Source organism: Malurus melanocephalus, unplaced genomic scaffold (assembly GCF_030028575.1).
Source record: "Malurus melanocephalus ecotype Western Australia unplaced genomic scaffold, MMel_1.1 scaffold_214, whole genome shotgun sequence".
NCBI classification, from domain to species: domain Eukaryota; kingdom Metazoa; phylum Chordata; class Aves; order Passeriformes; family Maluridae; genus Malurus; species Malurus melanocephalus.
In genome coordinates, this window is record NW_026623446.1 from 668858 (window position 1) to 681456 (window position 12599).

A 12599-nucleotide genomic window follows, 5' to 3' on the forward strand; every position below is an offset into this window, starting at 1 on the left:
CATAGCAAATCTCCATGGCAATGACCCCAATCAGGGAAGGGGGATGCAGGAGGGGCGCATGCTCACAGTGGATGCTGGAGCCTCGCCTGCTCGCTTCAGCTGCTCCGAGGGTCTGGCACACGGGCGAAGGGAAAGATCAGGTACTGATCAGGGCCAACTGATCCTTGGGGTGCTGGCGAGCCCATGGCATGTTCCTGCGGTGCTGTGTGCGAGTGGGTCGGTGTGGGCACGGGGTCTGCGCTCGTCGTGTCTCATCCGCCGCTTTGTGAGGAGCGTGCGGGGAGCAGAGTGCTGATTTTCACCGCTTCTCCTCCTTGTTGCAGGCAGAAAAGACACCTTGAATCATTGATGAGAGCGATGGCGCTGCCGTCCGTCCGGAGCGAGGTGCGAGTGGCRATCCTGCTGCTCTCTGTGCTCAGCGCCAGCCTGGTGGGGGCTGGCCAGGACTCCGGGAGTGCCATCCCTGCCGAAAGTAGGTACCTGCTGCACCCTGTCCTGCCTGCACCCTCAGCACCACAGGGACCTTGTGCTGCCTCATTTATGGGGGAGTGACCGTGAGTTTGTGCTGTGCCAGCACAAGTCATAGAAACAGCAAGCAAGCAAAGACTTAATAATTATTTAGGAAAAAATTGCTAACTGCATACTCTAATTTTCATCTGAACTTGTATTCAGGTTCTTTGTTCGCAGGTCTTTTAGATCTGCTTCTTGAGCATTTCTTTTCCAGATTTGCCACAATACACATGATGTCCTACTAATCTGAGCATTGTTAAAAGAATATTTGTGTGTATTTCTGGTGGGGGCTGGCCAGAATTCCTGGAGTGCCATCCCTGCCGAAAGTAGGTACCTGCTGCACCCTGTCCTGCCTGCACCCTCAGCACCACAGGGACCTTGTGCTGCCTCATGAACGGGGGAGTGACCGTGAGTTTGTGCCGTGCCAGCACAAGTCATAGAAACAGCAAGCAAGCAAAGAATTAATAGCTATTTAGGAAAAAAATGCTAACTGCATACTCTGGTTTTCATCTGAACTTGTATTCAGGTTCTTCATTTGCAGGTCTTTTAGATCTGCTTCTTGAGCATTTCATTTCCAGATTTGCCACAATACACATAATATAATGATGCCCCATTRTTAAGAGAATATTTGTGTGTATTTCTGCTGGGGCATTTTATCCTGCTTATTTTAGTACTTGGTTGGAACAATAGGTCAAGTTCAACTTTGTTGTAACTGCTACAGATCAGCACAGGGGATGTTTACCCAAACAGTGCATTTGTAAAGCGAACATAAATTTCTGAAATACTGCAAAGCTAAAATATAAATAAATAGGACAGACTAGCTTAAGCACATCATGGGAGCTCTTGAATTTGGATCACAGCTCTATATGAGCTCCCTCTGTCATTTTGAGTCTRAACTTTCTCAGCTCCTAAATGAGGCGATGGTTCAAAGTTATTAGGGGATGGAGTCAATGTTCCCAGGGTGTTTTGGTGACAGAAGTAGCCACTCAGCAGAAACAAAAAATGCCTTTTGGGAAAAGAAATCAAATATAATTGCATAAAAATGAATTTCTAATTCTTAGTCATGCTTGCTTTGTATGACAGCTACCTTTTTATATGACTACCAAAATATTTAACACAAGATCTGATTTCATCACTGCATTTTATTCTCCATTAATTCCATTACTAGTTTTCAAATAAATTTGCATTTGTCTCCACAGGATTTAGATGTTGAATTTCCCTCTTTTTCCTTCTCTTCTTTTTTTTTTTATTAGTGCTAAGTTTTGGTCTGTTCTAAACCAGACCTCACCTCTGTTTTCTGTGTCTGTTTTCTAGGCACTCATTAATTTTAATAAGTTATGTGATGACTAGTTCATATTATCTCCTTAAAAAGAAATCAGGCTTGGAGAATAAATTGTRTGTACCCTTTGTGTGTCTGTGTTAGCAGAGGCAAGTCAACACATTTGGGAAAAAGTGTACAGTGGTTTCTCGTTCTACTTCTGTAGTGAAAATTCCCATTTGTTCTGTAGAACAAAACTCTTGGCCAGGGTTTCTGACCCAAGYCTCACATAACTATAAAATCATAGAAAGGTGGGAAGAGCCCTCTAGAGCTCATCTAGTCCAACCCCCTGCCATGGGCAGGGACATCTTCAACTTGATCAAAATGCTCAGGAGTCCAGTTCAACCTGACCTTGAACATTTCCTGGGATAGAACATTTACCACTTCTTTGGGCTACCTATGCCAGTGTCTCATAATTCTCACAGTAAAAAAAAATGCTTCCTTGACTAATTAAAATTGATCCTCTTTTAGTTTAAAACCATTACCCCTTGTCCTATCGCAACAGGCCCTGCTAAAAATCTGTCCCATCCTTTTTACAGTAGCAAGGAGTGCTTTTACCATCTTTTTACCATCCTCTAGCCAGGCTGCAGAGTCCCTTGAACAGCCTTTGAGGAAAATTCCCTGTCCTGTCTCACTCCTGCATGTGAGAGTGTGGAATGCAGGCCAGGTCAGAGGGTTTCTGTGGCAGTGTTCCTGCAGAGAGACACTGCCCATCCCAAGGAACAGAGGCTGTGAGCGTTGCTACAAAAACATATTGCTGCTATTTCTGTCTGAGACCAGGCCAGGAGCAAGACAGTCAGCTGATGGTGAATTGTAAATTGTTTTGGGTGGCTGCAGGGACAGAGTTTTAAAGCCTCAAGGGACTCCTGATGCTCCTTGTCATCAAGCTGAGAGAATGCTGCATAGCTGCTAAGTGCTCTCGACATTTTCCTTTGCCTGTTCGGGCTCTTCCTGACAGTTAATCTGTGAAACTTCCTGTAGGACAGTGGATGCTAAAAGTTTGCRTGAGATTGCAGAACTGATTGGTTAAATGCAAGGGACAAAAACTCCTGTAAGGGGGTGCTAGATAGAACAGCATTTCTTCTGGCTCAGGAGCTGCCTTAGCATATTCCTGAGAGCTGGGAGGGTCTTTAGGAACACATCCCTCCTCTGTTCTTGTATGTTCCAAGGCACCCATGGCTGGCCAGGAAAGTCTCATCTATAACCAGTGCCCCTGGCATGGGGACACGGCAGTGACCTGCTAGGATGGACCCTGGCACACTTGTGTCCATGACAGGAGGCCAGCTGSAAAACAGAGCTCACTGTTCCAGAGATGAGCTGTCCCATGCCAGCTGCTTCAAGGTTTGGGAATGCTCCTAGACTTTCAATATTCCTCAAAAGATGTASATCAGGGGAGACTGAACACTGGGCAGGGCCCTCACTTTGATGCCATCTGGCACAGACATTCCTGCATCTTTTCCTGCTTGATGCTCCAGTGGCTACTTCTCATCAAGGATCTTATCCCCCTGGGCACTGAGCCACTGAGGGGACACTGACCCACTGAGGGGACACTGACCACTGAGGGGGCACTGACCATTGAGGGGGCACTGACCCACTGAGGGGACACTGACCCACTGAGGGGACACTGACCATTGAGGGGGCACTGACCATTGAGGGGACACTGACCATTGAGGGAGCACTGACCATTGAGGGGGCACTGACCATTGAGGGGACACTGACCATTGAGGGAGCACTGACCATTGAGGGGGCACTGACCATTGAGGGGGCATTGACCCACTGAGGGGACACTGATCATTGAGGGGACACTGACCATTGAGGGGGCACTGACCCACTGAGGGGGCACTGACCCACTGAGGGGGCACTGACCCACTGAGGGGGCATTGACCCAATGAGGGGACACTGACCATTGAGGGAGCACTGACCATTGAGGGGACACTGACCATTGAGGGGGCACTGACCATTGAGGGGACACTGACCATTGAGGTGGCACTGACCCATTGAGGGGGCACTGACCCACTGAGGGAGCACGAGCACACATCTTCCCTATTGTTAACATTTGGGTCCTTACTGGTTGTGGGACCCTGGATGACCCAGAGAGGGAAAGGGGGCTCGAGTCCATGTTCTTAACAGGGATATGGGATGGACATGGACCATACTGAGTGTCCTCCTGCAGGGCAGAGCTGTGTGGTTGGTGCTCGTTGCTTTTCCCTGCTCCCAGGTGTGTGACAGGGCGCTGGCAGCGTGCCTTTAGCAGGAACATTCCCAGATGGACCACACAGTGTCTCTCTCCCACCTGCTGGGAGGAATGTGTCCTTCCTGCAGCATCACGAGCAGGAGAGGGGCAGCGATGCTCCGKGGAGTGTGGGAGGTGCAGGAGTCACAGGAGAGAAGCATGAGAGTGAGTCACAGTCCTCCTTAGCAYTGCAGAGACATCCTGTCCCGTGTGTGCCACTGAGATCTGGCTCGGGACATTGTCCCCTGCTCTCTGCCACTCACAGAGCCAGGCACAGCTTTTTATGAATAATTCTAATTAGCAATGATAAATTGTGTCCTTATACTTTCTRCACAGCCCTTTGCATATGCAAAAGACTGTTCAAGTTTGAAGTGGCGCTTCTAATACTTGCAGATTATTTCCTTTAAATATCGAATTCTCTGCAATCCACTAAAAAAAAAAAAGAACTTATTTTCCTGACCTCCCATTGCTTTTATAGCCCAGATCACCCACTGTGAAAGCTAAAATATGGAATCTGAAGACTGAAGGTGGTCAGTCTGTTTTCATCAACCAAGGTGCATGAAATACAAAGAGTAAACACCTAGTGTACACAAGGGAAAGTACATTAGACTTACACAGTGCTTTCAGTTCAAGTTTTTCACCAAGAAGAAGCCAAGAAATATATTTTTTCTCTTCCCCTTCGTCACCCCAAACACACAAAGAAACACACAGTCTTCGTGCTGACAGGAGCCATTTAAAGAATTACAGCCGACTCTTGATAATTCTCATTATGTTAATCCACAAACCTGTTAAGTCTCCCTGTGAAAGATAGTCTGTTTCCAGCTGTCAGCAAGGAATTAATAGCACTCTGCTGTACTTTGCTATGATGTGACTTAAGGTTTGGTTTCATGACTGCTTTAAGCTGATGTAAGCCTGTGCTGCCTCTGCCCTTCTTCTCTCCATAACTTGCCCTCCTCTCCTTGCACAATTTCTTGTGCTGGCCCCAGAATTTGGGCATTCAGAATCTGATCTGGGGAAAAATATCAGCACTCCAGCTGACTGAGGAGCTGCATTGTCACTCCTGCTGGGAGAGAGTGGAAGTGTGAGATGCCATAGCCAAGGACAGAAATCATGGTGGGATTGCTCCTATTGGAAACAGCCCTTTCTTAGGTTTGTTTGGAAAAACAGATGCTTAGACATATTTATGTTGGGGAAATGTCCATGGATACCTTGCTGAAAGTATAGTGAGCATGAAGAGAGATCAAATCCACCTGGATAGGCCAGATTAGCAGCTCAGCTCTGCATTCTGGAAAGCAAACCAAGGCAGGGGGCGATGGAGAACATGAAAGTCATAAATGGGACAAAGTTGGTGATTGTTTAATAACAGGATCTTCCACTGCAAAAATGAGAGGCAGGAAATGAAAGCAGCAGATGTCAACTTCAGAGCAGACAGGAATGGTATTTTGTTCACTCAGTGAATAGCTGAGCTGTGGAACTCACTGCCACAGGATGTTGCAGGTGACAAAAGTTTACATGGATTCAGGAAGCAGCAGTGCAAATTAATGGGAGAAAAATCCATGGAGGGCTTATCAGATGTAGAAACACCAGCCAGACGCAGGATATCCTCCAGCCTCTTGGTAGGCTAGAAGAACATTGCTAGACACTTATTCTTACATCTTCCTTAAGTATCTACTATTTGCTACTGGCTCCAGCAGGCAGGGTTGGTGACCTGACCCAGAGATGGCAGTGCCTGGAGAAGGCCCCTCCACCATGGAGCACAGCCCAAGAAATKACATCAAAAAGTGAATATCCTGTTATGTGGTGAACCTGGCTGTGTCTGCACTGTCCCTTTGGAGASCAGTGCCATGTTAGGAGCTCTGCAGGTGCTGATTCAGGACACACAGAGATGTGTCACACATTCAGGTCCTCTGTGCCACCACCCTTCTGCAGAAGCTGCTTTGACCCCAGGGCAGCCACTTTCCCAGGGCTGGCAGAAGTGAAATGACCACTTGTCATGGTTGTGCCATTCCACCAGCTCCCTGCCCACACAGGAGCACTCAGTTGTYGTAAATACCAGCGAATGATCCCACACAGCCATCCCATCACAGCTTTCACAAAGGCCTGAGAAGAATTCCTGGGTGACAGGCAGTGACAGATTATGGAATTCATGGCTGTCCTCAAAAGTGCTTTCTCCCCACTGCAGAAAYGGGAGACATTCATTTATCACCTGAAGGGTTGTTTTTATTTTCTCCTTGAGGTCCTGATTTTGAGAACATTTTGGTGCTTGTCAGCACTTCAGGGCACGCAGCACCTCCCCRAGGTGGAGCCAGGGCAGGAGGTTTCTGAGAAGACCAGAGCGAGGGGAGGAATCAGGGCTTGACACAGAGCAAATGATGGATTTGCTGACAACAGTCTGAGCGTGCAGGTTCTTTCTAAGGGCTCTGCTTCGTGATCTGAAGTGGAAACARTAAAATTACTGAAATACTGAAAGCAGGAGGAGGTTGAGTGTCTCTAAAGTGTGCTCAAAACCATCCTGTCGCTACTCCTGTGCCTGGAGAGAGGCAGAGCCTTTGCAAGTGATGCTGTTCTGATGTTCTGTACCTATTTGCTTTGGTAGAGCAGCACAAATGGCTGCATGTGAACAAGGATTTCAGTACTTCCCCCAACATGAGGGCTCTGTGATCAGTGTGAAACATTCTCCTTCCCCGTTCTCCCTGTATCTCCTCCAGTATCTGTGATTTTTTCCTCTGAAATCTCACACTTCATTAACTTCGAATAGTCAGGGATCAGTGCAGGGTGTCAGTGCAGGGTGACTCCTGGCAGAGCAGAGATGCCCAGGTTCAGAAATGAGCCATTTGAGTTGTTCCTAAGTCCTCTCCTCCTCCCCTTCTCTGCCTTTTCCCTGCCCTGCCCCTCTGTGCACACACGCTGGCAGCAGCTGCAGAGCCAGTGGGATGCTTTGCATTCCTGGCAGAGAAAAAATACAGCAGCAGGTGAAAGGAAGCAAATACAGATCTGGCACTGTCCCTGGCCAAGCTGCTCTGCAAGAGCTCCTGTAAAAACAGACCTGCCTGTCTGGTTCCTGAACCACTGCAAACTGCTATTTTCAGTGTATYTGTTGAGAATTAACTTATGTCTGAGGAGGGGTAAGGATTTCGGTTTTAAAGGGAGAGGCTGGGGGCTGAAGCAGCAGGCAGAGTCAGGTCTGGGCCGTGCTCAGAAAAGCACACACAGCAAAGTTCTCTTGGTGTTTTTTGCTGATCCTCTCCCATTGGCACCAACATAGATAGAGGCAGCCCTAATTTTGCACAGATGCAGGTGAACGCGCCTGGTAAAATAAAGTTTCTCCTGGCAAGATCCCTGAGTATTCCTCCTCTGTACTGCTAAACTCCAAATTTTCTGCTGTGACAGTGATGTCTTCTTCTGCCCGTGTCCCCAGGCCGTCCCTGCGTTGACTGCCATGCGTTCGAGTTCATGCAGAGGGCGTTGCAGGATCTGAAGAAGACGGCGTACAGCCTCGACACCCGGGTATGTGTTTCCACAGGCTTTGCTTTCCCCCAGCCTTCATCTCCCGGCGGTCGGGTTCGCCTGTCTGGGTACCGCAGACATGACATCTCTGCTGACTCACTCCCATCTCAGCAAATAGGTTTATAGCAGGCACGGATTATTTTTCACAGTCTGCAGAGGTTCATTAATGATCATCCATTCTGACTTCTTGCCTAACAGCCTAAGGAATTACCTCAGACAGTCCCTGCACCAAACAGAGAAGGAAAAAAGATGTAGGAAGGGGAGAAGAACAAGAAGGATGGTTTACTCTCTGCCTCACAGCATTGCTTCCAAGCTGTGGTCTGGCTGTTCACTGGGCAGGAGCAGGAAGGGAACGGGAGGCAGGGCTGGCAGAGGAGAGGGAAGGACACACACACTCCTTGCTGATGGATTGATAATCCCATAAAAACGGGGAAGCACATTTGCTCGGGCATTTGTCACAGCACACGGGATTCTGCCCCTTCACATGCCAGTCTGCAGAGGTGTCAGGGAACARGATGAGGGTGTGTTAAATGCCCTGATTTTAGCAATTCACACACATGTGGGTTCACAGATGTGCAAACTGACTGGGGTAGGATTTACCACAGTGGCTCTGGTGTTGTCTGAAGTTTTCAAGAGGCAAGAGGTCTCTCTCCTCTAACAAAGCCCCTCCATCCACGCCTTGTCCTCCCTCTCCTCCCTTCGAGCAGGGCCATCTCTCCTGGCAGGTGAGAAGGGCTCTTTGCTCCTCTACAGCCACACTCAGCTCAAGTTGTCATTCACAGCAAAGCCAACCAAAGGGACAGAAATCAATTGTGTGTCCCAAACCGTAACACAGAAAAGCAATTATGTAGCTTTGCCTTTGGTTTCTTGTGACCTTGGGCAAACGTGTCAGGCCCTACACAATAATGTTGGGGCGACTTCAGCTTTCTTGAACTATCAGTAGTAAACTGATTAGGACAATGCTCTGAGCGTGGGTTACATTCCAAAAGTTTCCCATGCACTGGACTAACAATAAATAATTCTTAAGTGGTGAAGTGTCAGTAGAGGGGCTTTACCTCCAGCAGCTGTGCTGAGCTTTTCCGGTGCATAGCAGGGCTCCACCTGTTTGGATTAGGGTCAGCTGAATGTTTTCTACCTACACATGACATGTCAAGRCCAGGTGCAATTGCAGCTGTCCGGGTTCTTATACTGTCAGGAGAATTTCCATGGGAAGTTAAAGATTTTTTTGAATGCAACAGAGGCWGCACAATTCCTTAATTCCACTGACAGGATACTCAGATGTGTCTGTAATGTCTGTTCTGTCTGGAGAGAGACTGAGAATGCTGCCCATCAGAGAGCAGCGCTGCCTTGGAGGAGGTGAGGCAAATATAAAGGGAAAAGCTGTTGCCAGAGTGCCACAGGATGAATTTCTGTTTCTGTGAGGAGCTGGGCAGGCCTGACGTGCCAAGGCACCAATAGAGACAGGTCCCAGTGTCACACAGCAAGAGGCACAGGAACGGTGCTTCACAAAATCAAACAGAACCACCCTTAGACAACTGTCTAATGCTACTGGTAAATAAAGGCTGTKTTACTGTACACCTTTCCCAGCCTTTGGATTGAGACTCCAAAGCACTTTCTATCAGAAATGCCTCAGTTAAATACAAATTATTGAGTGATACAGAGATTCTAAAGTGAAATGCAGCAGCCAAGGCCCCACGGATGGCACCCTGTGGCCTTCTATACTCTGGAAGGTATATTTCCATGTCCTTATTCTGCTGCTGATTCTTGGCTCATGCTGACCACCGGTAATTTCTCAAGTTTTACACACAAATAACTTCATTTAATAACTCTTGGAAATKGTTGCTACAAGCCCCTTACAGAACTGCTCCTGCATATCAGGGACTTTCTATGCCAATGTCATCAAAGCCACAATTAATTTCTGTAATTGATACTTCTCTTTCACAGTCTTTCAGTTTGCAGTTGAGTGCTCCCAGAGCTGCTCTTCCTGCCTGTAAATAGTCCTGAGTGACGCCCAGGCAGAGTTTGTGGTAGCAGTGACAGCTTGTTGGCATTACAGTGAAATCCAATAAGCCTGTTTGATGTTAAGATGATTCCATGATTTCTCCTGGGCTCCCAACAATGGGAGCATTCACTCATCCAAGATTTCATTGTGTGAGCGGGGAGCAGCGTTTAACAGCACCTGGTTGTGCTAAGCTGATCAGTGAAAGCAGGGAGGGAATGAGAACAAGTCCTCTTTAATGCAAAGGTGGATGTCAAAAGTTTGAGTTGAAAAGGATATGGGGTTATGGAAGGGAGGGAAAGCCATTCTGAAGCAGCCTGTCCTGCATAAGCTTGCAGTCTGAGAACAAGAAATGAATGGGAGGGAGTGGGCACTCTGGGGGACAGAGGTACTGCTGCCCAAGCAAGGCAGGAGAAGAGTGGGGCCCATACAGGAGCACCCAGCTACTCCTTTGGAAATTGTCTTTGTTAATTAGCCCTTTGCTGTGTCTAATTTGTCAGGACTATCAAGTCAGAGGAACACCAGCAGGCTGAAGACGTTGTTGTTTCCCGGAGCTTTGAGATAATTTCTTAACTAGTGGGCTTCAACCTTTAATGAGGGTTTGCAGTGCAGATGAGAAACCTGTTCACAGTGAATTTCAGCCCGCTAGATTATTTTTTTCTCCCCGCAAGGAACTCTTCAAAGCCAGTCTGMAAACTGCTTGAGGGACCACAGACCACAGGGTGTAAACCACAAGATATGCTCAGGAAGAAGTTTCTTTTCAGTCACAATTGCATTTGCTGATGTAGATGGCTTCAACCAACAATTTTGAGAAACTGACTTCTGAAATGATGGAGACATTAAAAAAAATCATCCTTTGTTTCTCAAAAAGTGTGACCATGACCCACAAAATATTTAAGATATTTGATTTTAAAGATCTAAAATTAATTTTTCCCTCTGTATACAGAGAAAAAAAAGCTTGGAAATGCTTTTCCACTAAGGAGCTCCAAATACAACAGCAAATAACTTTAAATRATGTACATAGAGAATGGTTTTTAAGGTTTTGCTCAAGTACTGATRATAAGGCAAATGTCAGTAAAATAACTCAAGTTAAAATAGGAACCACACACTCAGACCTAGATCTGCCCTGAACGATTACGAGTTTCAGACAACAGGGTTTGACTGACAGCTGGATTCAACTCAGAGTTATTCTAGAGAAACAGCRGTGTAACTGAGAGCACAACTGGCTCCTCAGCACTTGCATTCTGGTGCAATTAAATTATACAGTACTGAAGGCATCGTCAAGAGGAAGCCATCAATCACCACGAAGGAATTAAGAGCAGTGCAGCTGAAAGYGGAATTTGTCGCAGTGCTCATAAAGGAAACTTTAATAATTTTGACAGCCCACTCCCTAGAAGTTAACTGTGAAAATGAAAACATTCAAACTATAAAAATACTCTCCCTGCATCTCAGTTCTGAATATACTCATTTCATCATTTTTCYGGATGAAAACCAGCACTAATAACTATGATTTTTCACTCAGCAGAGCACCTTGGCTACAGCTGTGCAGAGGGATTAGATCTAATCAATTATATACTCTTTTAAAGTGATATATTCAGTTCTTTGATTTAATGTTTTTTTTGGTTTTTTTTTCAGACAGAAACCCTCCTCCTGAGAGCAGAAAAGAGAGGCCTGTGTGATTGCTTTCATGCAATACACTGAAATGAGCACTGGGATTTGACCAATGGACATTTATTCATTTTTAAAATACTCTTCAGTAAATTACAGGAAGATACAGAGTGCAAGTTGTGCTCCACCATAAGGAAAAGCATTTTTATCAAAACAGGTATAGCTCAGTTAGATTATTTTTGCTTTGTTGTGGTTTATCATTACTCTATGTGATATTGCATCTGCTGAAATGTCAACAGAAGAAACAGTGCCAAAGTCTTGCTTATGGGTTTTATGAAAGGATAGTATCCTGTTTTTTTGGTGGTTCAAACCAAAAATTGTCCTTGGACTCTCAGGCGAACCTCTCAACTTATGTAATTTGCCATAGATGAAAAGTTAATGGAGTAAAAGTCAATGGAATAAAATTTCTTAATGTATTAACAGAAGAATAACATGAAAAGGAAGCTACTTTGCCATGATGCATAGATAAACATTTACAAACAAGCAGACTTGACTTTATGTAGAAATTAACAGTTATCACTGACTGYTTGGCAGTCCAAGGAAGGGGTTTTTTTCCCAGTGGTATCAATAGTCCAGTGCACGGCAAACACAGTAATCTGTCTCATGATTTTAATTTCTTCAGAGCAGCACAGTAGCTGTGATCTTTCTGGAGAGATTTATTAAGTATCTAATGTGATCAGTAACATTTGTAATCACATGAATACCGCCTGGCAGTTGAACTGATTGCGTCTGCCAAAATCTTCTAGAGAAGTGTCTTTCATTAAGCAAATCACATGCTGGATTGAACCACTCAAACTGGCCTCTACAGAGAGTTTTGGCAGAGAGCCTGCACAACGCCTGCCTGCCCAGGAGTCTCTTGTAAACTGTATTTTGGGAAATACTGAAATTCTACCAAAATGGTCCTTAGCTCTTGTGTGGACTCCACACTCCATCATGATGCGAGACAGTGCTGCTGTTTTTGGTATTCCTGCTGCAGTCAGCGTGAGATGAGAGAGAACAAAACAATTTAGGCAGTGTAGTTGTAATAGACAACAAGACCGTGCCTTGTTACTCTTTAAAAAAGAGTAGCAAATCCTTTCTGTTTTCCTTTTTTTCCTTTATTTTGGGAAGGAAAACAGAAAACAGCCCTAATGGAAAGTTCTTGTTGACAATAACAGATTTTTCTTTGGGCTTAAAACATCATCCCAAAGTAGAGATTTGTGTATCTGCTCAAGGATCTCTGTACAGGCTAGAAACTTCTGTGCAAACAAGAGCCTTGAAGCAGGATCAACAGCAATGGTTTTTAAATAATTTGAGTAATTCTTATTATTATGTCTGTCTTTCTGTAAGTGGCTGATGTTTGTGATATTTTGCTCTCAGCCTGC

General features: G+C 45.8%; 1 protein-coding gene across 1 annotated transcript; it reads left to right on the forward strand.

The window, feature by feature from the left end:
• LOC130578154 (neuropeptide-like protein C4orf48 homolog) lies at window positions 1–12309 on the forward strand. Its single transcript, XM_057374051.1, has 4 exons — window positions 1–140; window positions 324–472; window positions 7480–7568; window positions 11203–12309. Exons 2-4 carry the CDS (start codon window positions 349–351, stop codon window positions 11266–11268), a joined length of 279 nt encoding a protein of 92 aa, XP_057230034.1. The 5' UTR covers window positions 1–140; window positions 324–348; the 3' UTR covers window positions 11269–12309.
• The last annotated feature ends 290 nt before the right edge of the window (window positions 12310–12599 follow it).